At 42.1% G+C, this 26678-nt stretch overlaps 1 protein-coding gene and 1 long non-coding RNA gene across 2 annotated transcripts in view; one reads left to right on the top strand and one right to left on the bottom strand.

Moving 5' to 3' along the window:
• TRPM6 (transient receptor potential cation channel subfamily M member 6) overlaps positions 1–26439 on the top strand; it is an 88095-nt gene extending 61656 nt beyond the window's left edge. Inside the window, exons 30-39 of the mRNA XM_083403292.1 lie at positions 1180–1244; positions 2796–2821; positions 4423–4470; positions 8084–8149; positions 8438–8724; positions 9502–9584; positions 12420–12625; positions 16094–16145; positions 24534–24640; positions 26040–26439. Coding sequence (XP_083259418.1) covers positions 1180–1244; positions 2796–2821; positions 4423–4470; positions 8084–8149; positions 8438–8724; positions 9502–9584; positions 12420–12625; positions 16094–16145; positions 24534–24640; positions 26040–26176 — 1077 coding nt within the window. The 3' untranslated portion in view covers positions 26177–26439. The remainder of the gene's footprint in view (positions 1–1179; positions 1245–2795; positions 2822–4422; positions 4471–8083; positions 8150–8437; positions 8725–9501; positions 9585–12419; positions 12626–16093; positions 16146–24533; positions 24641–26039) is intronic.
• On the bottom strand, positions 21199–24625 carry LOC310659764. Its single transcript, XR_014502978.1, has 3 exons — positions 24519–24625; positions 22458–23221; positions 21199–22286 (listed from the first exon to the last, which is right to left on the bottom strand). It is a non-coding gene; the product is annotated as an uncharacterized lncRNA (long non-coding RNA).
• Positions 26440–26678: the final 239 nt, after the last annotated feature.

The following is a 26678-nucleotide window of genomic DNA, read 5'->3' as shown; positions in this document are numbered from 1 at the left end:
AGAAATTTCATTTTATGCAGCAGGCACAGTAGACTCTGGGTAAGAAATAAGTAATTAACCACTTAACCTTCAGAAAAGATTAATAAAAAAGCCATTAAACGATTGAATCATGAAATGGGAGTCTATATGAAGAAGATACTTTTTTTGAAACCAAGGTTTTATATGGTAATTCTCTAGGCCATTAAGAAAATAGAGTGAGTGGGGTCGGCTCTATTGAAGAACGATACTAAGCAAACTTCTTAGCTGTTTCGTGATATAATTATTCCTTGCAATTTGGGGATTAAACTCATCCTGCTATTTGTATTTTGGATTATGCATTTACCTTTAGATTTTTTCCTTTCCATTTGAACTAATTTGTGCAAACTAAAGTAGTGAAAACCAGAATGTCAAGGGCAATTCTAGTCAATGATGTTTTTGCCATTGACTTAAGTAGACTAGCTTGCTGATCAAAACAGACTTGGGAATAGAATTGGTAGGGCATTTTAACTGCTTCTCTTGAGACCACAAAAGTCTTTATAAACATACCGAACCAGAGTAGAGTAACCTCCCAGCTTAGGTCAAACATTGCCATCTTGGTGGTTCCTTGCCTTGCAGGTCTTTTCCACCTGGGAGGTCAAGGCCCTGACTGATGGCAATGGCAGAAGCTGAGGCTAAACAGAATATTTGGCTGGGGCATGGGCATAGCCGGGAGAGGTCAGTGGGTCAGCTGCCTGCCTCTAAATCAAGTGAACACATATAAATACTTCACTAATTGACCAATTGTCTCACAGATAGCTTGGTTCTGCCATACCTAACATAAATCCTGCTCCCCAAACATAATTCCTGGCTACATCTATGGGCTGCGGTATTTCTACTGTTGCTGATGTTATTTTTTTGTATCTTTATTTTTAGATCTTATGATCTATGTGGAAATAGTTCAATTTGGTTGTGTACTTTTTGGTGTGTTTTATTTATTTTTTATGACTACCTGTTTTACATTTGTAATTATGTAAATATTTTTATGTAGTAAGCCGCCTTGAGCATAATTTTAACAGTGGAAAGGTGGCATACAGATAAAATGATGATGATGATTCCTGGATAAACATGGCTGCAGACTTGAGGACAACATGCCCAAGCAGCCATGAAATCAGGACATGTTTTAATTGAGAAAATGTGTTTGCCATTTTCCTTCCCTTTCAGGATTTAAATAACAGCTCTACTTGGACTAGGAAAAATAGGAAGAATAATTTGAGCCGGAGCCATTCGTAAGTAGTCCTGTTTGTATCAGCAGGTACATCTGTCTTCCTTGGTTCACTTTGGATATGCAACATTGCTAATATCACTGCACAACAAATTTTGAGAAAAGTAGCACCTCTGAGATAAAAGTAGCCGTTTCTTGTAGATGAGTTGAGGAGCTGAACCCGAATATGACAATGAAAATGCAAAATTGGCTACTGTTTCTTAGAGATCTGCAATAGTTTATTACATAATCAAGGAATATGTACATGCAACAAGGACCACTGAGAGCCAGGTTCTTTGTCTGATGCCACTCTGCCTGTTCCTCAGGAGCATCTCTGGCAAACGTCCAACAGTAGTCAGCCAACATGGAAACAGGCCACTTTGCCTGGTATGGTTTCTCCATTGTTGCAATTTCCTGATGAAAATGTTCACCATGTTCATGACTTACCATACCTGTAGCTGCCAGGTAATAAATCCAAGTGGGAATGGAAAAAGTGGATCTTTAAGGACATATAGCAGACAAGTTTATAATACAGAGACAACATGTTCTCAACCAGTTTGTTGCAGTTTTCTGTCCTGACATTCCCGAGGAAGTTAGTTAACACCAGACAAAACACATCCCAGGCTTTTTTCCTGTCACCCTGAAGCAGATTGTAAAACATACTGTCTTTGAAGAAGAAGAAGAAGAAGAAGAAGAGTTTGGATTTGATATCCCTCTTTATCACTACCCCAAGGAGTCTCAAAGCGGCTCACATTCTCCTTTTCCCTTCCTCCCCCACAACAAACACTCTGTGAGGTGAGTGAGGCTGAGAGACTTCAGAGAAGTGTGACTGGCCCAAGGTCACCCACAGCTGCATGTGGAGGAGCAGGGAATCGAACCCAGTCACCAGATTACGAGACTACCGCTCTTAACCACTACACCACACGCATCTGAGGAACCACAAAAAAAGCCCTCTTTAATTTTTGCCTCACTGAGCTGAGGGAATTTTGCAGCCAGGTACTTGAAAGGTGATCCAGTCCAGTCCAGTCCACGGCTTTTATGGTTTTTTTCACCAGACCAAGTTTGATGTGTAGAGGTGGTAATGGGATATTGTGTGTTTCTGCCAGTCCTGGGTATTTCACATTCTTCTCTCCAACCTTCAGATATTTTCTCTGAGGCCAGTCTTTGCTCAGCTGTCCCATCAACATAGACACTACCTTCATGTCACCACAGAGAAGGCAGTCATTCTGGCTGTATTGAGGACAGTCCAACAGCTGTTTTAGGTTGCCAGAGGCTTCCTGGCCTGTGTGCCTGGGGCTGCCAATCTAGTGGATCATATGTCAGTACTGCTCAAGATGAACAATTCTAACAGCCCCATATTGTCCTGCACATCTTCTTAATGCAGGCATAATTGTATGTTCCCTTCCAATGTCTGTAGCATTATTTGTTTCTACATGTGGTACTGCACATATGTTTTTTGTTATCATTATTTGTAAAGATGAAAAAATTTGTTTTCCCTCCTGCATTTATTAAATACTTAATATGGATATTTTTTTCCAAGCACACAAAACTAACTTCAGTATTTTCTTTTGAACAGGTTGAGTAGTTCAGATGGAACTCTTGGTAAGCATTTTTCTTATTTGTAAATTGCATAGTTATAAAATGTATAATTAGAATAGACCTTGGTCTTTTCAAAAGTCTATTAATATCAGCTCACCATTTTTAGACCTTCCTATAGTTGTGATACATAATTCAGAGACTTCTGCAATGAAAATACACTTCCATTTATGACTTTTTAAAGTTAATTCTTCAGATAAACTGTCTTCAGAGGTGTCCTAGAAAAGATGAGGCCATACTTTGCTAGACATCTGATGGTGAATGTCTGTGAAACCTGAAAGGTCACATATGTATCAGCCTAACAGATTGGAGACCTGTGCTGAAACTAACAAAATGAATTTCAATAGGGACAAATGTACGGTTTTGCATTTAGGCAGGAAGAACCAGATGCACAAATATAATATGAGGGAAACCTGGCTTGCCAGTAGTACATGTGAAAAGGATCTAGGGGTTTTAGTAGACCACAAGCTTAACACGAGCCAACAGTAGAACCCAAACCATGCTAAAGGCTTACAAATCTATGCACAAAGCATAGCATATAGTTGCTTGTGTGCCACCATACATGAAGTCAGTTTAGACATCACTCCAAAGTATAGTTAGCACAAGCCATGGTTTGCACACCATGTGTCTGATTCTGGTTGGTCAGAGAAGCTAACCATGTGTTGTCAGTTCAAACTGCATCACACCTAACCATAGTTAGGCATCCCAAACCATGCTCTGCCACTGATGATGTTGGAATTGAGCCTCTGTTTCAAGTAACATCATGGTACACGGGTGGCACTGTGGGTTAAACCACAGAGCCTAGGACTTGCCGATCAGAAGCTTGGTGGTTCAAATCCCTGCGATGGGGTGAGCTCCCGTTGCTCGGTCCCAGCTCCTGCCAACCTAGCAGTTCGAAAGCACATCAAAGTGCAAGTCCGGCGGGAAGGTAAACAGCATTTCCGTGCGCTGCTCTGGTTCGCCAGAAGCAGCTTAGTCGTGCTGTACGCCGGCTCCCTCAGCCAATAAAGTGAGATGAGCGCCACAACCCCAGAGTCAGTCATGACTGGACCTAATGGTCAGGGGTCCCTTTACCTTTACCTGTTCCAGTAAGATCAGAGTTTGCTTTGTACATTATAGAATCTAGGCCATTTTATAAATGTCTCTTTATATTAGTTTTGCTTCTTTATTATTTGTCTGTTTTAAATTTTACAACATCTTAGATGTCATGAGTTAATGAAGCAGTATTACTATAACATTATTGTCATCATGTAGTTAATGGAATGCATAATGACTGAGGATGGAATTGAGGAGATCAGACCTTTGGGATCCCATGAAGCACAGTGGACAGTAAAGGGGTTTTTATCGTCCCTAAAGTGCAATTTCCAGCTCTTCAGCTTTGGAGAAGCTGAGTGTGCTTGAGTTGACTATTGCCTGTCATTCTGTGTTCTCCAGCATAATTATGTGTTGTTTTATTGACAGGCTACATTTTGTACTTTATAACACAGTTAAATTAATTCCCTTCCATAGAATGCTAAGCCAGTCATATTATTTCATAACCTTCTTAAACAGCACATTTATCTCTGCTTGCTTTGGTTAAAACAAAAACCTGTTGTTGTTGTTGTTAGAAATCTCATCCTCCTTAAAGACTCAAGATCTGCACCATCATTACTCAGGTAAGTATTAATTATCTAAGTGATAGCTGAACTATTGTAGTAGTTGATAAGCATATTAATTCTTTTCCCCTGCCATTTTTTGATAGTCTCACTTGGAAGTAATTTGTTATCAAAAGCAAGATATTAATGTGATTTGTAACACAGAAGTGAGTGGGAAGATTATTTATCACTTTAACATTAGCTTCTACATAGCAAGTACTGTAGTTGTTGGTGAACCAAGTTCAGAGTTTTTAAAAAACTACTGGCAGGGAAAAAATAGCAGTTTCACAGCCAAAGACAACACAGGGAAATAATAGAGGAACATACTGAAGCAACAGCTTGTTAATCTCTATTAATTTGTACTTGTCATAAAAATGCAATGTTTTCTGCATATTCTTGTTCCTACCATAAGTGGATTATCTTCAGGTTTTGTTTGTTTTCAAACTGGGAATTTCTAAAGTAAAATTGCTCACATGGAAGGAATCTGAGGAGCATCCGGACCAACTACTGATCATTTACTCGTATGTTGCATTGACTTGGTAAAAAGTAATGCACGCCATCCACTTCATCATGCGCTATAAGCAGTGATCAAGGATGATCACCTGCCTTGTATGTCTGTAAACAGGGAGAGGTTATTTTTTATTGTAATTTTAGCAAATAGGTCAGGCTGATTGTGTCAGAGTCTCGGTTGCAGCCTCTCAGTTTTATGTACACTGCTTAGAGTTCATATTTTATTAAGTGATTTATATTTTCTTCTAAATAAACAAGAAGTAAAAGGAAAAGTCTCCAAATCTTAGGAAGCCTACCTTGTTGCTAGTGGGCCACAACCGATGTATCAGATCAAATGTAACAAAATAGCCTTCATAGCTTCTGATTTCCACCTTAAACTGATCAATTGTCAATTCAACCATTTGAACACTGCTCAGCCAGAGCTCTGTTTTACATTCTCCATCTGAACATGTGCCAGTCAGTAGAATGCCACAAAACTGGGTTTTTTTCTGTGAGGATAGTGAGAAATGTGTAGAACATGCCAGTAGATGTCCCTATAGTCCACACTTACTTTAGAGTCTGAAAATCTTTGCACATTTCAATTGAGAAGAGAATAGTTAAATGAAATTCCAAAGTTGTGTCAGATTTTCAGTCAATAATGGCCAATTTCCCCTCCTATCTAGCTATTACATCATAAGTCCAATGAATGTATCAACAAAAATCAAACACACCTGCAATGGGTGAGTTGTGGCTAAGAACGCCATGGCAACCTGGTATGAAACAAAAGAGAGAATTTCTTTTGGGGAAATTGGTTGGGAAGATTTCCACTGCAAAATTGAGCTGGAGAACTATGTTTCCCCAAATATAATATTATCCTTATTTAGACCTATTTATTATTATTTATTTCTGAATCTTAACCCTCATTTGTTTTCTACCACTGGAATATTTCTTCAAATGTAGATTCCTGAAGAATGGCTACTAGTTAGGTTGACTAGTTAGGACTCTGAATAATTTTAAGATTCTGGGTTGGAAACACAGCCTCGCCCACTTCAATTCCAGCCTGTACCACAAATGGCTTGTTTGACTTTAGGCAAGCTTTTTAAACATTCTCTACAGAAAAGAACCTAACACATATTGCCCTATGTTGCGCAATAGTTAATTTTCCTTGCTCTCCCGGAAGGGAAGGGATAGTATCTTCCTATGTTAGGTAAAACATTTCCATCATTTCTCACCTGAGGCTCTTCTTTGGGTGCCTCCCCTTCGAGAGGTCCGGAGGTTGGCAACAGGAGAACAGGCCTTTTCTGTGGTGGCTCCCCGCTTGTGGAATGCCTGTCTTTAGGTACCAGGCAAACATGTTTCTCTTCAAACAGGTGTCGGGCTGATTTAACATTCTATGACCTTTTAAATGTGACTTTGGGAAGGAGGTTATTGGTTTGTTGTGTTTTTGTTTTATTATGTATTTTGTGATTCCAATTTGTATCTTTAGTTGTGAACCACCTGTGAACTCCAGATGAAGCATAGTATAAAAATTTAAAAAATAATATAATAATCTCAACCATACCCAAAATAAAAGACCTCAGCATCACACAACACCCCAAATGTTGTTGATTATTTAATTTACATGCCACTTAATGCTGAAATAGGCTTCTAAGCATATCAACCAGGGATGCTAAAATCTTACTGGCTATGGGGCTGAGATCCCCCCCCCCGCCCCTCACCATTGATGTTCTGCTTAGAATAGGGGATCAAATAGGAGGGGGAGAGAGTTGAGGGCAAACTGTTCACTTTACTTTGGAGGCAGCTGTGGGTCTGTTTTTCCTTACAACTAAAAAAAAATGCTACTTGAGGCAATTGGAGCAAATGCCATTCTAGGCGAGGGCTTTATAGAGCAGTGTCTCTTTGTTGAAAAAAGTAGTTCCTTTCGTTTTAAACCACTACAGTAACCAACCCTAAACAGCCCCTTGCTGAAAATGAAGCAGTTTTGCCCTCCTCTCTGAAAGTCACCAGACTTCCACTTCCACTTTGCAACCTGCAGTGAGGCCATAAATTCCTTTTTGGGGGGTGGCAGCTGTTCAAGGTAAGCTCAGTTCTAGGATATTCCCAAACCACTCCATCTCTGGTGAGCTGCTGTTAAGGCACTCTTTTTTCCAGGAAAGATGCCTGCAGCCAAATCACACACAGATGCAGGTAACTTTCTTCTTCTTCTTCTTCTTCTTCTTCTTCTTCTTCTTCGATAGAACCTATAGCAGGATAGCAGGAACAGGCTATTTCTCTTAGTACTCCCCCCCCCCAATCTCCTGACTGCTTTTGTCCCTGCAAGGATAATGATAAAAACATGTCACTTATCTTTTCACCTTTAAGGAGAAAACCAACTGGGGTGTGTGTGATTTTGAGCTGGTGAAATGGCTGAAAGCAAAAGAGATTTATCACCCACTGCCTGTCAAAATTCTGCTCAAGATTACAGTCTCTAATGTCTGTCTTTCTTAATAAAGAGAGAAGAAAAGTTATTCTTGTGACTACATACAACATGTTGCATAGCCTTTTACGTACTTGTCAGTACAACTCGAGTTCTTTCTTCCCAGCCTACACAGTTCTTAACATAAATTATGACAGCAGCTGCATACAGACATGCTACTTAATTCATGCTAAGCACCATCTTCACCTGGTCTCCAGCGGAAGACATAGTAGTTTAGGCAACACCACCAAACAAACCAGGAACTAAGCACATAAACCTAATAAACAATTCCTGCGTTGTCCCTAAACTTGACTGCTTGAGCTTGAGCCAAGGATTGCAGTGGTAGGGAAGATGGATGGGTTGCTATGTTGGGTAAAAACTAATGTATTATTATTATTATTATTAGTAGTAGTAGTAGTAGTATTAATATTAATATTATTGGCTGCCCCAGCTCTACTGCATATTTTTCATATAATGTTGCAGTGCAGAGTAGGGTGATGTGTGCTGTGAAGATGGGCAGTGGAAACCCAGTACTTGGAAAGATAAGAAATAATGTGGATTTGATGCTTGGGAGCCAAGGGCCTCGTCCACATGCATATGTTGAGAAGTATCATCAAATGTTTCTGGGCAGAAAATAGGAGTAAATGATGCACTGCTCAAGTATGACCTACCCGACCTATTTCTTTGCAGCTGTCGAAAGGAACAATTTAATGAGATTGGCTCATACAATACCTTTCACACCAGTGCAGCTCTTTGGTGAGTACCAGCTTCTCTATGAATGCACAAAGAGGGGAGTAAGCCCCACTGAAATTGGTGAGACTTACTTCTGAGTAGACAAGCATAGGAGTGCACCATTACTGGATGAAATCATACGGCATCAATATATATTACGTCTTACCTCTTCATTGTGGTACCAAGAAACAACTGCTTTGTATATAAATAGTTTTAAGAAAACAAATTCAACATAGAGTATGCTGTTCTACTTGTATAAGTCAATGTGACTGTGTCCTGTCCAGATAATATTTCCAATTTATTTTGTCTTAGCTGGAGAAGAAGTGACCGTCTATAGACTGGAAGAGAGTTCCCCACTGAATCTTGATAAAAGCATGTCCACCTGGTCACAGCATGGGACGGCGGCCATGATTCAAGTGTTGTCTCGGGAGGAAATGGGTGGAGGCCTGAGGAGGGCCATGAAGGTCATTTGCACCTGGTCTGAGAATGAAGTGCTGAAGTTGGGTCAAGTCTTCATTGTGAAATCTTTCCTTCCCGAAGTAGTTCAGTCATGGCAAAAGATCTTCCATGATGGCACCGTGCTCAGTCTCTGCCTCAGAGTGCGTATGACTTGGCTAGAAATCTATACTGACTCCATGTGATCGTTGAACCCCTGTGAAGAATTATTTAACAGAAGTCTTTCCTGAAGTTGAATGCCTGACTACCTGGGAGGACCCTGGTGGCATAAATGGGAAATGTCGCCATTTCTGTCCCCTTCTGTCGTACCAGAAAATGTGTTGAAATTATATCCAAACATTGCACATAAAATATATTGGACACATTAGGCTGGGACAAACCAAAAATGACAATGTAACTATAAAAGTCAATGAAACCCAATTTGCAATCTGCCTGCACTGCTTGGGGGGGGGGGCACTGCATAGAAGGCACCCCAAGGATGTTTTAATATCTGCTGTAGGAACTGAGGAGGTCAGACAATAGGGTGCTTTGCATCTTTGATTTATGCTGGAAAACAAACCATGGTCAGGCATTCTTAGCATTTAACAGTTAGGACTGTATCTTATGTCTTAAAACTGTTTATAACTGATGTTTGTTTTCTCCATCTAAGCCACAGATAGTGGTTAGGAGTAGGATCTCTCAGCTGGAAGCCCCCAGGGCAGCTCTCTCTTCAGCCATAAAAAGACTTACTGGGTGGCCTGCAAGCTGCAGGATCTTGCCCCAAAGTGTAAATCGGAAATAATGGGGATGATGATAATACTGGCTGTCTTATTTCAAGAGCTGTTGTAAGAACTGTTGCAATAATGTAGCTGTAGTGACTTTTGTACTATTTTTGTTGTTGTTGAAAAACACTAAATAGTATGCATTGTTGTTATTCCTAGGAAATACAGCAGCAAAGAGCTGCTCAGAAGTTGATATACACCTTCAATCAAGTGAAGCCACATACCATTCCCTACACCCCAAGGTAGGGAAGCTGTTTTCAGGCATAACATGGAAGAGGTGAAACCTATCTAGGTTCTGTATGAGATGCCTTGCTTAAACAGATAATCAGTCAATGACCAATGTCAGTATTACCGGGCAGGCAAAATCCTGGTTCAAAACTAAGACAAGTATTAGACAAACAAAACAATATTTATTTTATGAATTATTTATCAAGGTAACATACAGTTTTGCCGCACTATTCCACCATAAAATAGCACTTAAGGTCGCTAACAAAATAACAGCAGCAGCAGCATTAAAATAGAATATGGACTTTTGTCAAAGTTGTTTATGTTGCCATAACAGATATTTTTACAATTTTCTGATGGGTTGGGTAATAAACAAAGCAGTATTTGCAGCTGAGATGTGCTTCTTTAACCCTCCACTGACAGGTAGGGTCAAATGCACTCCAACAGCACGGATAATTCCACAATTTTGGGGGGATAATCTTCTACAATTCCATGTTCCAGGTTGTCCTCAAGTGTGATGAGGTGTATGGTTGTTTCAGACGCTCCACTCCTTAACTGAATGATTGATCAGTGCTTTTCCTCTTAAATTGTGTGGTCAATTCTACTCCTTTTGGATTGAATGAGGAACACAAAGAAATAGAGGCATTGACCTAAGCTCATTGGGGTGAAAGGAACCCTGCAAAACTCTGCTTAAAGTTATTAGAACTCAGCAACTCTACGGATAGACCAGAACCTGTTCTGTCTATTTTGTGTGAGAAAAGAGCATAGAGAGGGAAACAATACTCCAGTTTTTCTCATAATCAGTGGTGGGGTTTTTTGGCACACACAAAACAAGTTCCTTGGGTGCCAGCACATAATGACTACTGGCACTCCAAATCAGTAAGTTCTGTCATGAAGAAGATCTGGTGATAACAGGTCTCACACCTTGTGGGTACCCCACAAAATCTATTTACAAACTTGAATTTTATATTTTAAAAGTCCAGTTAGAAGCTTCCTTGTGATCCTGCAAAACATTTTTTTCACCCTATCATTTTGCATGAAATGTACTAATCCAGCTTTTGGGATCACTGACATACCCCAGTTGTATCTGCACTTTTAACTTGGCTGATGGTCAGACAACTCTCGATCAATGACCTTTAGATGACAATTGGTCTGTGTTCATGAAAAGGTCTTTGTAAAATGTGTTGTAGAGGGAGACCACCAGAACCTTTGGGGTGCCATGTCACTGGTTTATTTCAGAAGAATCAATACAATTGTCAGCTTCAACACTGAAGTACCAGGGTTAAGATACTAGCTTTATGCTCTGCACAATCATGTAATTTGTCCTTTGAAGACAGTACCTTGCTAATAAAAGAAAAGGAAGGAAGAGTCCTTTAATGCATAAGTAAATAAATAAAATAGCTTGTGGTTAAATGTGGGATGGCTTCAGTGTAAATGCAAGCACCCCCCACCCTCACTAGCAAGCATTCATCCATCAGAGCTCAGAACTCGTTCTGCCATGAAATAAAATATAGAGGCCAGGCCAGGCCAGACCAGGCCACTGATGGCTCAGGACACAGTCTGAAGAGAAGTAAACTTTGGAGAGCTAGCCCAAAACGGCCCTTCATTATGTGGAGGTGGCTGACAGCTGGTGAAGAACTAGGGAAGGCTTCTGAAAGAAAGCGGCACCTCTAGATTCAGGCGGTGGCCTGGCTAAGGCCAGACTCATCTCAGCTCTTCAGCCTTTCATAGTTCTCAGCTCAGTTTCAAAGCTGTAGCAGAAAAAGAAAACCCATTTGAGTTTATGTTTTAATTTTCTGTACCATGTAGAGGTAATATATTTAAACACCCACCTGTGCAGCTCAATTTCAGATTTCTCCATCTAGCCATACTTATTTGATGAGAGATCTCATAACTTGGTTCTGAATACTTAGAATAAAATTTTACAATTTGTTTTACAAGCAATTTTATAGAGTATCAAGAGTAATATTGGCCTTTCCCTCATAAAAAAATCTGAACGCTTTATCAAAGTGAAAACCAGTGTTCCATTTCAGAGGAGTTTTTAACCTGGTTTTTATTAGAAGGGATGAGCCTATCTGATTTTTAAGGACTTTGACCACACTTGTTTGGAGATCTGCAACTAGACCAATAAAGTTGCTATTTTCTATCTCCCTGGATGGCTCCGGTACAGAAATAGATACTTTTGATCATGCTGTGATTGCCTTTTGTTACAGCTTTTTATAAGCTCCATGTAAAGCATCTTGCCATAGACAGGAGTGTTTTCATGACTCAAGAGAATTAAAAGGAACTTAGTTGTGCACAGGAGTTTAAAGACAAATGTGTTCCCTTTTGACTTGAAAGAAAATGTTATTTATATAAATTTATTGTTTTTTGTTAAATAGTAGGGCTGTGCATTTGCCTTGGATGAGGCAGGATTCTGAGGCAAGAATCTCCACCTCAGAGATATTAGGACCGCCTAGAAGTTCATGGCAAAGCAGGAAAGCTCTGAGACTTTGCCACCACTTCAGAGTCTTGGGAGGGCTTCTAGGATTAAACCCAATTCTGCCAAAAAGCCACAAAAAGGTATATAGGTGTTAGTTGATTTCCTACTTTAAGTCAATGGGAAACCTATCCGAAGCTTCAGAAAACAAGATGGGGTGACCTCTGTTCTGAGGCAGAGTTACAGGTAGTGACTGCACTTTGACATTTGCCAGATATGCAAACTATTTTTTGTTTTCATCAAATGCAGCAAAAGAACATTTGCTGCCCCTGCTCTGCTAAATCTGCCCCTCATATTTGGTAATAGTGGTGTGGCTCATGGGGAGACGTTCACCACTCAGATAACTTCCTGATTGACAATATCCTTCTTTCAGGTTCCTGGAAGTCTTCTTAATATATTGCCATTCAGCCAACCAGTGGCTTACAATAGAAAAGTACATGACTGGAGAATTCCGCAAGTACAATAACAACAATGGGGACGAGATCACGCCTAGCAATTTGCTGGAAGAAATGATGCTGGCTTTTTCTCACTGGACTTATGAGTATACTCGAGGAGAGCTCCTTGTGTTAGATTTGCAAGGTAAGTGAGAACCAAAATACTCTGCTGTAAAACTGAGGGAGGCCATTCAACCCTTACGTACAACATAAATGAAAACAAGGACCAGAGACAGCTGTAAGCTCTTCATGCTTTGATGACAGTTTCTTTTCACTGAAATTATGACAAGTAGTTTGGGGCCCAACTCCTTACCGACTCCCCTTGGATTGCCACCTCATCATTTAGATGGCTTGGTCTTTTTAAAGAACTCTCTCACAGGAAGTGATAATGCTTGAAAACTGATTTGGTTGCCATCCTCTTCCTCTGTCTGCTGTAGGGCAGAACAAGATTTCCAGTAGCCACAGGGAGATGGACGAAGGGCTGGTAGGGGCAGGGAAGCATTAAAGAGATATGTAGCCCTTTTAAGTGATAACCTCTCAGTGCTATCTTTCTTTTAGGGAAATGTGCAGTTGTGCTCTGCTGACTTCTGCAATTGGTTTTTTAAAAATTAGCAGCACAACACAAATGTTTCAGTAAATGTGGGCTGAGCTGTGCTAAGTTCAACTGCTCAATGCATCACTGCCCATGTGGGAAAACAACACTTCCAAAAAGACAAATGAGTTGCATCTACAGAAGGAGTAAGCACACTCACACCTATGAAGACCACACTCTCTTCTGTCCTTCTCACACAAAAAAGCCAGGCCTGAAGTGAACTAAGTTCTGCTCAGAGTAAACCTGTTGAAGTTGATGGACCTACATAGGTCTATTCTATGAGTGACACTGGGTACACCCCTCACATGGAAGAAGCATTGGGACAAGAAGCATTGCGGGGGGGGGGTAGCAAATGGGCACAAAACGGGCCCTACATAAAACAGAAGGGTCCATTCCACAGGCCCACCCCACACTAAACACCCAGTGCAGACCCAGGCACAGAAGTGAACAGGGACGCTTCTGTTCAAACAGCAGCTTCACACGCGAATCAGATCTTACACAAATACAGGCGCTGGATTGGGACTAGGGTGTTTTAAGGGAAATAGTAGACAGTTTTGAAAAGATGAACAACCACCTATAAAGCAGTAGCAATATAATTGTCTGTTATTGTGTCAAAGGAAATGTGTACTGGAAGATAAAGGTTTAATTTATTTACAGTGTGCAAAGGCCTGAATTACACCGAGACACATTTTTCAAACAAAATAAACCTTCCAGTCCCCTAACCTCATTTATTGTTATCTTCACATTCAAAATTTAAGAGTCAAGTGATTTAAAACTGCTGTGTGGGTGGCTTCTTTTGAAAGCTTAAGTGCATGTGAAGGTCTTTGCACAGAGCCATGGAAGACTTGTGGGGAAGTTTGTGCATATCAATAAAAGATAACAACAAACTCTGACATATTCAGTTCAGCTTTCAGAAAAGGTTTGGATTTCAATATTGTGATATTCTTAAAATTCATATTCAGGCCATGGTGCTCCAAGCATCCCTTTGTCCATAGCACAATATAGTTGCATGCTCGTAAAAGCATAATAAGCAATTAATGTGCTATTCAGAGAGTGAAAATCACGGCTGCCTTGGTCAGTGGGGATGGGGTGCAGAATGATGTGGTTTTCTGCATGGCTCTGTAGTATCACATATTGTAACCTGCTCTGGGACTGGCTGGTGAAGGTGGGTGATAAGTTTAAGATTAATATATGTATTTCAAAGAATTGCAGACTGCTTAACCCCAGCAGAGACAGATTTAGGGGAGCACGACCAGTTCGGCTGCACTGGGCGCGGAGCCTGGGGGGCACTGCTGGGGATGCCACAACTATGATTTACAGCAGAGTGCGAGAGGCGGAGGGGTGCCAGATTTTGGCATTGCACAGGACACTGCTGAAATTTGGGACCCCAAGATCTGCCACTGTTCCTAGTAATCTCTAAGAAGTGTACAGGGGACCCAACACAATAATAGTAAAAATGAGTTAAAACTATTATGTATTCAGTGGTCTGTGTTTTTGCCTGAGCTTGAGTCTGGACTATGGATTCTGAGCTCCTGTGTTCTGATTCACTACATGATGTCCAATCACAGAACATTTCAGGATTTGGGTCTCTGCCATTGGCCCTTGAACTCTGAGTCGTGATTCGCAAGCTTAGAAGTTTAGACAGCCAATCATGTTGGGAGTGGGAGTGGTCTAGGCTTTCAGGAATGTATATAAGCAGTTGCTTTGCCCCTGTTTCCCAGTTATGTAGTTCAAGAAAGGTTCTTGCTGTTATCACTGTGTCTTGCCTCGTGGGAACCCACCTAACTATAATATCAGAATTCAGTTAAAAAGCCTGCAGGAGGAGGAGGAGGAAGTATTCAGTAAGCACCAGACATTCAACAGTGATGGGACCTCTCTGATCTCAGCTAGAAGGAAGTTCCACAAAATGGGAACCACAGTACAGTGCACAGAGCTCCATGTGGCTATGAGCTGTGCCACTGAATTCTTGGAAAATCTGAATCTCAGCAAGAGAAGCACCGCTGGACACAAATGTCAGCCATTAAGTGGGAATTTCACTTCTGCACCTCTCCTCAATTTTACCTACACCCAATTTCAATTTATGCCATCACAAGCTAGGAAGGTTGGAATTTAGGCAAATTGTGAAGTAGGCCCAGTGAAAAATGTTAATATCCATATCTATCTATCTATCATCTATCTATCTATCTATCTATCTATCTATCTATCTATCATCTATCATCTATCTATCTATCTATCTATCATCTATCTATCTCCATCTGATAACAACACAGCTGCAAAATATTCATATGCACAGATGGGTTTGTAAGGAACCAGGTACAGCACTTAATATACACAAAATGTAATTATTTTTATCCAGGATGGCAAAGCTGAATTAATCAGCAGGCTAAGTTTGAGCACACAAGATCCCCCCCCCATCCAATAGCTGCGGTCTGCGCATGGAGATCCAAGAGCACATGTGCAGCTCTGCACTCAGCTAGACAGCTGCAAATAAAATGTTTTAAAGTGTGTTTTAAGTGCAGTGTACAATGTGACACTAGAGGGATGGCGAGCCTTACAGAAAATTCGATGTAGTTTTAAAAACGCTTTTAAAAAAAGCATTTTCAAAACAGTTTTTATATGTGTGTAGATTCCACCTCTGTCTCTATAGAGACTGGTCTATTTCTTTCAGTATCACAGAAGTCTCAATGCACACCAAAGGGCATCTCTTGAACTCAATTTTTCCTGACATTGATATATAGTTCTTCCTCACATATATTTCAGGTGTCCATTTGGATCTACAAAACACTTTAGACTGATGTTGTTGTTGTGGTAGTGGTGCATTAAAATTGAAAAAAGAATAAAAATTATCTTCAAAAATGAAATGAGCATGCAACATTTGTTGTAATGTTGTTTTTTCAGTTTCTGCCCTATAAAGTGGAAGATTAGATAGCTGTAAAATGATTGCATAGGCTACAGTCTCAAAAATGATTTTTTAAAAATGCAGTTTCCCTCTAATATACTTGATAAATTTGACTTCTACAGGGGTTGGAGAGAATCTTACAGACCCATCCGTTATTAAACCTGAAGACAAGCAGTGAGTATCTGGCGTCACTTTATCATACCAAATGTGACATCTTTCATGTGATTCAATTAATATTCCATATTAGCTGTGATGTGCATATGCATATTTGTCACACTGCTGACAGGGGCAGTATTTGTGTTTTTGCTATCATTGCAGTTAAATGCTTGTATATTTCTAATGGACCGAATAGAATACTGTACTCTGATGCCCTGTACTTGCAACTAAGCTTAAAGGCCACCAGACAAACTTCATATAATGCCAAGTGCAGATGCTTATCTACTGGAAAACATTGGCTACAGGCTGGGTGCATGTAGTATTTATATTGAATTATCAGCCCTGGTTTTCCAGTTCTATTGCAAATACAATTGAAAGTGCTAATTTTAATATACAGTGTCTTGGAGGATCACTTAGGCCTTGCTTACCTTAGAATGCTTTCACGTATATCTTCCTGAACTGAATGACAGTGCAAGACAGATTTGAAAAGTTGAATGTGGAGCTATAAGCTCCAGGAGTCATGGACGCCTTTTGTTTTGAAACTAGGTATTGAATGTCTTCACATTCATGGGTCAGGCTTGCCAAACAGGACCCCAAAACTCTTAGAATGGTGAATGGTGAGAATAGTTCCAAGAACGAAGTGGTGTCTAATCTGAGCTTCCATGACACTAGTTTAAAGGAATTATTTGTTGAGCAACTCCAGGTTATTGCCCCAAATTGTTTCTAGACTGACAAAAATGGGACAATCTTGCCTCAGGCTGACTAAGAAACGTCACTTAGACTTGCTTGCCAAGGGCTGCATTGGCTGGCTGGGCTTCGCCCTGTGTGGGTGGGCAGGGGGCACAGCACAGCCCTGTGAACCCTCAGTGTCCCACCCCTGCCCAGTGGCGGCAGAGAGGCTTGGGCAGGCACAGTGGGTTTTCTTTACCCTCTGTGCCCAGCGCCTGGTCCTGCCTGGGGCATGTGTGTACGCACCCCCCCCCAGGTGCCAGTGAAGGATGCAACGCCATTGGTGTTTTGGAAATCTACTTGTGTGACTGACTAGCCTGACATAAGGACATAGAAGCAACCAGTGCTTAGTTTTGCAAAGAAAATATATTCATGTTTAAATATCCTTGGAAGTCCTGTCTTCTGCCATTATGTGTGCAGGATGCCATGGGTTATTCAGCTGCAAAAGAAGGGTTCTCTGTACATTCTCAGGGCTGTCTCTGTATGATACTATCCCTGATTCAAAACAATAGTGGCTTTGCTCCATGCTCTGTGCTTAGGTATTCTGCCATTCCTCCTATACTGTCTGCTCCACCCACCCTTCTTCTCTGTAAGAATGCTTTCATGGTAGTAATTTTCCATATAAGGGTTGAAGTGATTGCCCAAAGCATCAGTTAAGAAAAGCATTTGGGTAATTACACTTAAGTAAATCCATGGAGAGGAGTAATCATGTCAATCCCCTCTGCTTGTAAAAATTCAGTCGGAGATGCTAGTTTCTTTAATGCAGGGTGTCTCTGAAAGTTTACAATCAGTCTGGGACCTGTCCCGCAATATTTTATCCAGGGAAAAGTTCTAGTTGCAAAAGGACTCTCTAGGTTGTGCCCAAATCTTTGGTCAGAGAATTCAAAAGCTTGCACATCCTTATATTAGCAAAAGATATTTTATAAAAGATTTGAACCTTAAATACCTTGTACCTCTTTGTCCTGTTTTGCTTGTTTGCAAAATTCTCTGTCTCTGGAGACAGTGCTTATATGTGGATAAGGTAAGGGAGAATTTGCTTTTCCCCTTTGCTGTTTTAACATATAGAAATAAAATGCACTGACTATGGGCAGCATTTTTTTGTACATCCTCTTATATGAGATCTAGAGGGTTAATTACGTTCTCAAGAATAATGGTGGGTAAGTCATACTGCTATTTAATGAGCATTGATCCTAGGTGCCAAATTGCAGAAATATATTAAGTGGGGATGCAAATAAATGCAATATATTGCTCTGTGTTTTTTATTGTGGTTATTGTAATTCTGGATGTTGCATAGAATCACTATTACTGTATTCTGGCAACGATCGTCATCACTTTACTTACCTATGAAATGTCTGTCCAGTTTGTGTGTAGCTAAATCAAACAGATGAGGCACTTTGTTTATCCTGGGAGAGCATTTTTAAATACAGTGCAATTCATCTGTAGTCTTCCCTTTTCTAAATAAGTATAGAATGAATTTCTTAGACTTGAGAGTAAGAAGGGTAACTGTGCAGCACAACATGTGCTGATGTTTTCTACTACAAGTTCAGGCCCATATCTCTCACAACAGATGGTTCTACTAGAGAGGGGTTTCATTGTTGTTTTGTGTAGGAGACATTTTCTTCAGCTCCATTCCAGCCTACATGGTCCAGACCACACAAATACATACTGGTTGATAACAGGTCCTGTTGATTTATGTGAATAAATTGAGTCATATGCTGCAACAGAAGAAAACAAAATTCATACCAGAGCAAATAATGCTAGCAGTACCAGGCAGTGTGTGGCATATTCTCAGGATCAAGGGACGTGGGTGGCCCTGTGCACTGAGCCTCTTGGGCTTGCCAGTCAGAAAGTTGATGGTTCAAATCCATGCGAAGGGGTGAGCTCCTGTTGCTCTATCCCAGCTCCTGCCAACTTAGCAGTTTGAAAGCTTACCAGTGCAAGTAGATAAATAGGTACTGCTGCCATGGGAAGGTAAACGGTGTTTCCATGTGCTCTGGCACTCATCACAGTGTTCCATTGCACCAGAAGCAGTTCAGTCATGCTGGCCACATGACCTGGAAAGCTGTCTGTGGACAAACACCGGCTCCCTTGCCCTGAAAGCGAGATGAGCACCAAAACCCCATAGTCACCTTTGACTGAACTTAACCATCTAGGGGTCCTTTACCTTTCCTTTACCTTATTCTCAAGATTAGCCTTAGGTCTTATTAGTTAAGTTAGTTCTCATTTTTATTCAGGAAACAACAAGAAACTAATGTGTGCATGTAATGTACATTTTCCATGTAATATGCATAATCTGAGAGTGGTTTTCATAAAAATCATAGCCCTGAGAAACTGCTAGGTTGTCACACTACTGAATTTTCTAAATTTTGTTGGAGAACTGCTATTTCTCAATGAAGCAGAGCTGAGGCCCTGAGTTTCACTCAGCATGGGGGGCGCTGTTGTGCATGTGTGATGTCACACATGCAGCGTGCATATATGATGTCATGCACATTGTGATGTTGCGCAACTGTCACAGACCACCTCAGTGCTGGTTTGGTGTATCTCGATGCTACGTGGCCCAGGGCAGCCTCCAGCCAGTCTGTACCAGGCCGTGTGGCATCCCCCCCCCCCCGTGGGGCAGGACAACCTCCAGCCATGCCGCACGGCATCTCCCAAGGAGGCAGAGGACAGTAGACTAAAGTAGGAGGGAGGGGGAGGGCAGGAAAGGAAGGGCTCAGCCTCCTTTGGCCCTCCATTGCTTAGCCCTATCCCAACAGACCCTGGGAGGCTGAAGATGCCTCATCCCTGTAGAGTTGGCATCTATGAAACAGAAAGAAGGTACATTGCAGACCCACTCACCTTGGCTGGATTGGTCCAGGATTCAAATGGTTAGATGCAGCAGTAGAGCAAGCCAATTGGTCGTCTGGGGTGGGGCCAGTCAGGGCAGGATGTTCTGCAGGGCCTCCCAGGAGTCTGCCTGCTTCCTCCCACTCAACCGCCCTACAGCTGGGGGGAGGCGGCAGATGGATGGTTTGGGCAGCGAGGAGCCTGCGGGCGCCCAAGCCACCACATCACTCCCAGGAGAGACACATGGCTCGGGCGCGCTGCAGGCCTTGTGGTGAGTGCTGCCTGGCATTTTGTCACCCCCCTCAATGGTGACACCTGGGGTGACCCACCCCCACCCCCTTCCTCCGCCCCTGCATAGGGACCAGGTGACCCTGACAGGTAATCATTATAACTTACTCCAGAACAAATTTTGAGAAACCAAAGGATGAAGTGAGCAAGTTGCTTGAGATGGAGAACAATGACACCAGGAGTTATCAGGAAAGCAGTGGCCGAGGCTGGATGCGCAGGTCAAAGATTACTACGTCCTGGTGCAATTTGGCAAAAAATGGAACCCAACCTTCTGGATGCCTAAAAAACTGAAATGTTTACAGGACTCTTAAGAATATCATGGATCCATTCAAAATTATAGCTTGTACAGGGCTTTTTTTCAGCTGGAATTCACTGGATCTCAGTTCCGGCACCTCTCAGGTTGGCATTGTTGCCATTGTAAGAGAACAAGGAAGGCATTCAGGATGAGCTCCAGCACCTCTTTTTCTAGAAAAAAAATTGTACCTTAGGGCCCATTCCACTGTCCTGTTTGGTATTCAGAAGCAGCAGGAGTTTTTGAAGTAAACCTGTAAGCAGGGCCAGTTTGGGGGAGGGGTTGCAGGGGGGCATTTGGCCTGGTGCACAACCTCCAAGTGGGCCTCAGATTTAGTCCCTTCTTAATTTTGGGGGTATTTGATTTTTCTCTCAACTTGTTTCTACCTGCAGCAGACCAAAATGTGACACCCACTCTCAGCCTAGAGCTGCAAACTTAAGCAAATGAGAGGTATGATTTGGTAAAAGACGTTGGTTCTCTTTTTTGTTCGCAGATATTTCGTCATATTTAATTACATCTCACTTCTTTGGTGTGTGGCGCTATTTTGTTTTGTGTTTCTTCATTTTAATTTTTTTATTCTGCCTAAAGCTGGAAGTGGCCTAGGTCTCTCTGGACCACTGAAACCGGGTGTCCCTGATCATTGTTCTTGCTGGCCAGGGCTGGGAGCAGCACACAGGCACTCAAAGGCTTGGCCAGTATTCTCTGTAAAATGGACTGCAAACACACACACACACACACACACACACACACACACGAAGCATGCCCCAGAACCTTTTGCAATTTGCAGTGTTTCTGAAATGCAGAAAATTCGAAAAGAGCCATAGTCTGCAGCGAAATAAGCACTCCAGCATAAGTGTGTGATGAGATAACATTCTTTTTATTGCTAAAAGAGATATAGCATAAAATAAATAAATATAACAGTTTTATACTTTTCATTCCCCCCTCCTATTTATAGTTAACCCTATGTTGTAAGCATCCCAGGGTGGGATATAGAAACACTCAGTTAAAAAGAAAAAACAAAACAGAATATGCATAAGAAAAGATAAAAACCAACAAATTTGGTAATAAATATACACAACGTCCCATGCTACCATTTAAAAAAAGCCAGTCACAGGACTGGAACCATTCCTTAGCCATATTCCTAATGAGCCTGGCATGGTTTCCATTTTAATATGACTTTGATATCTCCGCCAAATAGTGGGTTTTTCTTCTTCACACTCAAGTGTCACAGAAGAGAAGTACTGTCTGCATTTCATCCTCAGCTCTAGGTTTTCAGTGTCTGTAACACTTTCTTCTTTACAAATTTTTGCTTGGAAGTGTTTATTTCACTCATTTTCCAAAAATATTTTTCACCCAGAACCAGTGTTCCACTTAAAAGCTGTGAAGCTGCAGCAATAAACCCAATATATTTTGAAATTCTAGCACGTTGTTCTGTTGGAATGGGAGGCACTCCCAAAACCTCAGGAAGCGGAATTCCTTCATTTGTTAATATAGAATGAAGATTCCACGAAATGGAAATAAGTACACATGTACCTGCTGCCAACTCCATCATTGCTCCAATTGAAAAGAACGTAGCAATGAAACTGTCATGTTTTCCTGGATCAAAGATGTTATATAGCGCAAAGGCCATACAAAGAACGGTCACCACATTGGCAACCGAGGCTAATGGCATCAAGTCCTGGGCCGTGATGATTTCAGCTGGTAGGGACTCCTCATTGTTTAACGGTATGCATATAATGTTAGTTTTCTTCATTGTAATTCTTCGCACGGAACAGGCGCCCCAGATCCCAGTGCCCACAATGCCCTGTTGGTTGCTGCCCATGATGTTCTCTACCTGCCACACTCTCCATTCAAGGTTGGCAGATGTGGAACAGATGCTCATAAGGCAGCCCATAACAGCCAGGACAAAGGCACCTAGTTGCACGCAGGACACCCTGCACAACAGCCAGACTGGGAAGGAGCCACAATGCACCTAGGGTGGAACTTCTGCTTTGGCACTGGGAAGGCTGGTGATAGAAGGCATGCTGGAGAAAAACACAGACAAAAGATAACCATTAGATACTTAGGTGCAGTATCATATGGACATCTCCTAAAGTTTGAGCAAATAGTGATGTGCAGCTAAAACAATGCCATCATTCTAGGGCAAATTCTACATTTCCCATCTTGAGACGTAGGAATGGAAAAGTCTGCTGAACCTGCAATCATAAGTGCCAGGAATCAGATTTCCCCAGGGGTGAAGAAATTGCACAACCGCACAACCCCTTTTGTTCTATGGACCCGCTCCATGCAGATAATTGGGCTCTTGTCTTATCCACTCCTCTGCATTTCTCTGCTCCCCTCCCTTCCCTCTCCATTGTTAAAATGTCAGGCATGATCCCACCAAAGTTATGCATTTTACCCTTGAAAGAAAGTTTGGTGCAACAGACCAATACAGCTACTGTTCAGGAAAGAATCCTTTCTGACTTTAGTCCTCATTCTCTCTCCCTCTCTCTCTCTCTCTCTCTCTCTCTCTCTCTCACACACACACACACACACACACACACACACACTGTGAAAAGCCTACCAAGTGGCTCTCAGACAGGGCAAAAGGAAATTTTAAAAAGTCAATTTGTTCCTATCTGAGAAAACACTGGTGGGAGACTGAGGAGCGCTGCATATATGCACCTATGTGAAATCAGTTCCTCAGCCAGTCTTTTCCCCAGGGCAAGGGCTTTTTTCAGGTCTTTCTCTTCCAGTGTCTGACCTAAGAGAAGACCTGAGAAGAACGAAGCTGGTCTGAGCTGGTCACTGGAGCAACTGCTCCTTGGAGTTCTGAGGCAGTTTAGAATGCAGCTTGCTTTGAACGCTCGGAAGAACACAAATCATAACTCCAGGGTACTGGTCGTTTGGAACATTTGGCAACTGCTTGGAGGCAGTATGCATTCGAATACCAGTGTGATTCTGCAACTTTTAAAAGATACTTTTTTGTTAGATGTAAGCTTATGCAAAGATTGGATGCAAAATGTGGAAATAAACACCCCAGCGGCCAGTTCCAAAGGAATGAGCAAGCAAGAGTTGAAATAAACAAACAAATATTTAGTTGTTTCCATTGGGTTTGAACACCACTTTGAATTACAGCAACTTTATTCAGTAGCGCTGGTGGATCTGACTAGTCCAGTATACCTTTTTTTAAAAATGAAAAGCTTTATAAAAACTCTATGGGGACAGTCCAGTATTATCTCCATATTACAGTCTTGCTTTCCTGGTCAACTCTTTTGACTCTTTTGAGATTCGCTGATCTTCATGTGCTATGGACTCATAATATTTGTTTGTAGATTTATCAGTCTTCTACAGAGGCTTTTTCTGAACATACTTGTGGGCATTCCTTCCCTTATAAAATGTGGAACTGAAAATATCCAGCATTCCCAATCTTGTTCCAAACGTGGCTGGTGTTAGGTGGTGCTTATTTCCCAACTAAAGTTGTGTGTGCTTTGCTGTGGTTGCCTTGGAAGAAAAGCCCCCTCATTCTGCAACAAGGACAGAATGAAGAACTGCTTGGTTGGAGATGACTGAGCCCAGTGTCACCAGCAGAGGCAGATCAAGCCGATAGGGTGCCTGGGGCGGCACGTGTGCCCTGTGCCCAAGGACCGGGCCAGCTGCCCGCTGGGGTGGGGCCAGCCAGGGCAGGATGCTCCGCGGTGCCTCCGAGGAGTCTGTCTGCCTCCTCCCACTCAGCCGCCCTACAGCTGGGGGGGGGGGAGGCAGCGGGTGGACCGTTTGGGGCAGTGCGGAGCCTGCGGGTGCCCAAGCCACTGTGTCCCTCCCAGGAGAGACGTGTGGCTTGGGTGCGCTGCAGGCCCTGCAGTGAGTGCTGCCCAGCATTTTGTCACCCCCTCAATGGTGACACCCGAGGCGACCTGCCCCCCCTTCTCCGCCCTGGTTAAATGGTGGGAAAGCCTGCCAATAAAAGCAGCCGGCCGGGGAGATCTGAGGCAGCCATGACGGGCGGCAACCTGTAACTGGGCAAGCAGCCGCTATATATCTATATCAGGGCGGGGAAGCTGTGACCCCCCAGATGTTGCTGGACTCCAATTCCCATCTCCCCATCCAGCATAGCTAATCCTAGGGATGCCAGAATTTGCAATCTAGCAGCATCTGGGGAGTCATGCCTCTCATTCTGAAGCTTTTTAATTTAAACAAACTGCTGTCATACCACTGCTTTGCTTTGCAGTACTTTGGGAAACAGATAAATACACGGGCTAAAAATTCATTTGTACTGTTGTTTCTTCCAGATCTAGAGGGATGGTATTTGGACCAGCAAACCTTGGAGAAGAAGCAATCAAAAACTTCATTTCAAAGCATTGCTGCAACTCTTGTTGTAGGAAACTCAGACTTCCTGGTAAGCAACAGAAAAGCTCTGCATTCTGCCAGCTCCAGGCGCCATGAAGCCGTGGGTGGTGGAGCCAAAGCATGGCGAAATTGCAATAAAGACAGCACAACCACTTTGGATTTAAACAGGCCATGACTTCATTGATTAGAAATGTCAACAAGTTATGGTGTAGTGTGAATCCTGGATCAACCAACCTATCTGCTGGTTGATTATTTTGCAAGGTTAACCAAGGTTACATCTCGCCCTGTGATACACACCAAATCAGGGCAACACAGCCCGATATCACAATGGTGGAGCTATGGTGGCCATTACAGAAACAAACAGTCTGGAGAACAGCTGTTTCTGAGTCTAGGATGGATGGCAAATTATGCTCATCTGTTGCCTAAATTCTAGCCTCTTCCTAGCTTCTGATCTCCTAGTTCTCAGACCCAGTGCCTGCAAGCACTTTTCACATGTTTGGAGATGGGAAAAGGCAATAATAATAATAATAATAATAATAATAATAATAAATAAAACAATAATTTATTATTTATACCCCGCCCATCTGGCTGGGTTTCCCCAGCCACTCTGGGCAGCTTCCAACTGAATATTAAAAACAGTACAGCATCAGACATTAAAAACTTCCCTAAAGAGGGCTGCCTTCAGTTGTCTTCTAAAAGTAAAATACCGTATTTTTCGCTCTATAAGACACACCAGACCACAAGACGCACCTAGGTTTTGGAGGAAAACAAGAAAAAAAATATTCTGAATCTCAGAAGCCAGAACAGCAAGAGGAATCGCTGTGCAGTGAAAGCAGCAATCCCTCTTGCTGTTCTGGCTTCTGGGATAGCTGCGCAGCCTGCATTCGCTCCATAAGACGCACACACATTTCCCCTTACTTTTAAGGAGGGAAAAAGTGAGTCTTATAGAGCAAAAAATACGGTGGTTGTTTATTGCCTTGACATCTGCTGGGAGGGCGTTCCACAGGGCAGGCGCCACTACCGAGAAGGCCCTCTGTCTGGTTCCCTGTAACCTTACTTCTCACAATGAGGGAACCGCCAGAAGGCCCTCGGCGCTGGATCTCAGTGTCCGGGCTGAACGATGGGGGTGGCTGTGATTGCACTTCCATATGCTCACTATGGCCTGCTTGACATGTCACATTAAAACATAGTTTATTTTAAAGTTGTCTCTTAAGGCAGTGTGCACCAAGCAGAAGGCACAGAAGGTTTAAAAGCAGAAAAGTTGTTATGTTTGCTGAGGGATCCACTTCCCTTTCACTTCTTTGAAACCAGGACTTGTGTAGTGGGACTTGGGAAAGACAATAATATAAACATGGTTTCTTTCCTGTTCTCTACCATGTAATGGATTGATTTAACACTTTGTATATGCTAAGGAATTATGATCAGAGTTTTCACTGTTTTCTCCACAGATCTGAAAAGGAACGACTACACACCTGGGAGGTTCAATCCAGCTTTTGAAGCTGAAACGGAAGCAATGGCAGCAGCAGGAGATGAGGCTCTTAACAATAGCGATGATGAGCCTTTGGAATATTGCACTCGATTGTGATGTAAGGGCTTGGCAGGCAGGCCTTGCCTTTTGAGCATCTGAATGATGCCCATTATTGAATTTGCCTCGAGGGACAAACAATAGGTGCTCAGATATGCCCATTGTCCATACATTTATACGCCAAGGAAATGAAAGCCATTTACATGCATGCCAGTGTGTGAACAAATATCCTATTGAAAATGGAACCTCTTTAGATACTGACTTCAGGGCACTTCTGTTTATAGATTGTGCCAAAATTATCCATTAAAGTCAATGGAATTGTTGAGATTTATTCAATTTATTTATGTTTTAGAAATGTTGCTGATAATAACAGTTTGGAGGAGAATGATGAGAAAATGAGTGGAAGAGATTTGAAAAATGGAAATTTCCCTGGAAGGAACGGCTTGATTTTCTCTCCCCTCCCCAACTGAGAACTTTTATTTCTGGTGGAAACACTGCAAATCCCCAAAGCCAGGCAGGTTCCCCCAGCTGTCTAACTTCTACTGCACACGCACAGAGATTT

Source organism: Podarcis tiliguerta, assembly GCF_965153285.1.
Source record: "Podarcis tiliguerta genome assembly, chromosome: 11".
In the NCBI taxonomy this organism is placed as follows: Eukaryota; Metazoa; Chordata; class Lepidosauria; order Squamata; family Lacertidae; genus Podarcis; species Podarcis tiliguerta.
The sequence above is the reverse complement of the archived record's forward strand: the minus strand, read 5'-3'. Positions and strand labels throughout refer to the sequence as shown.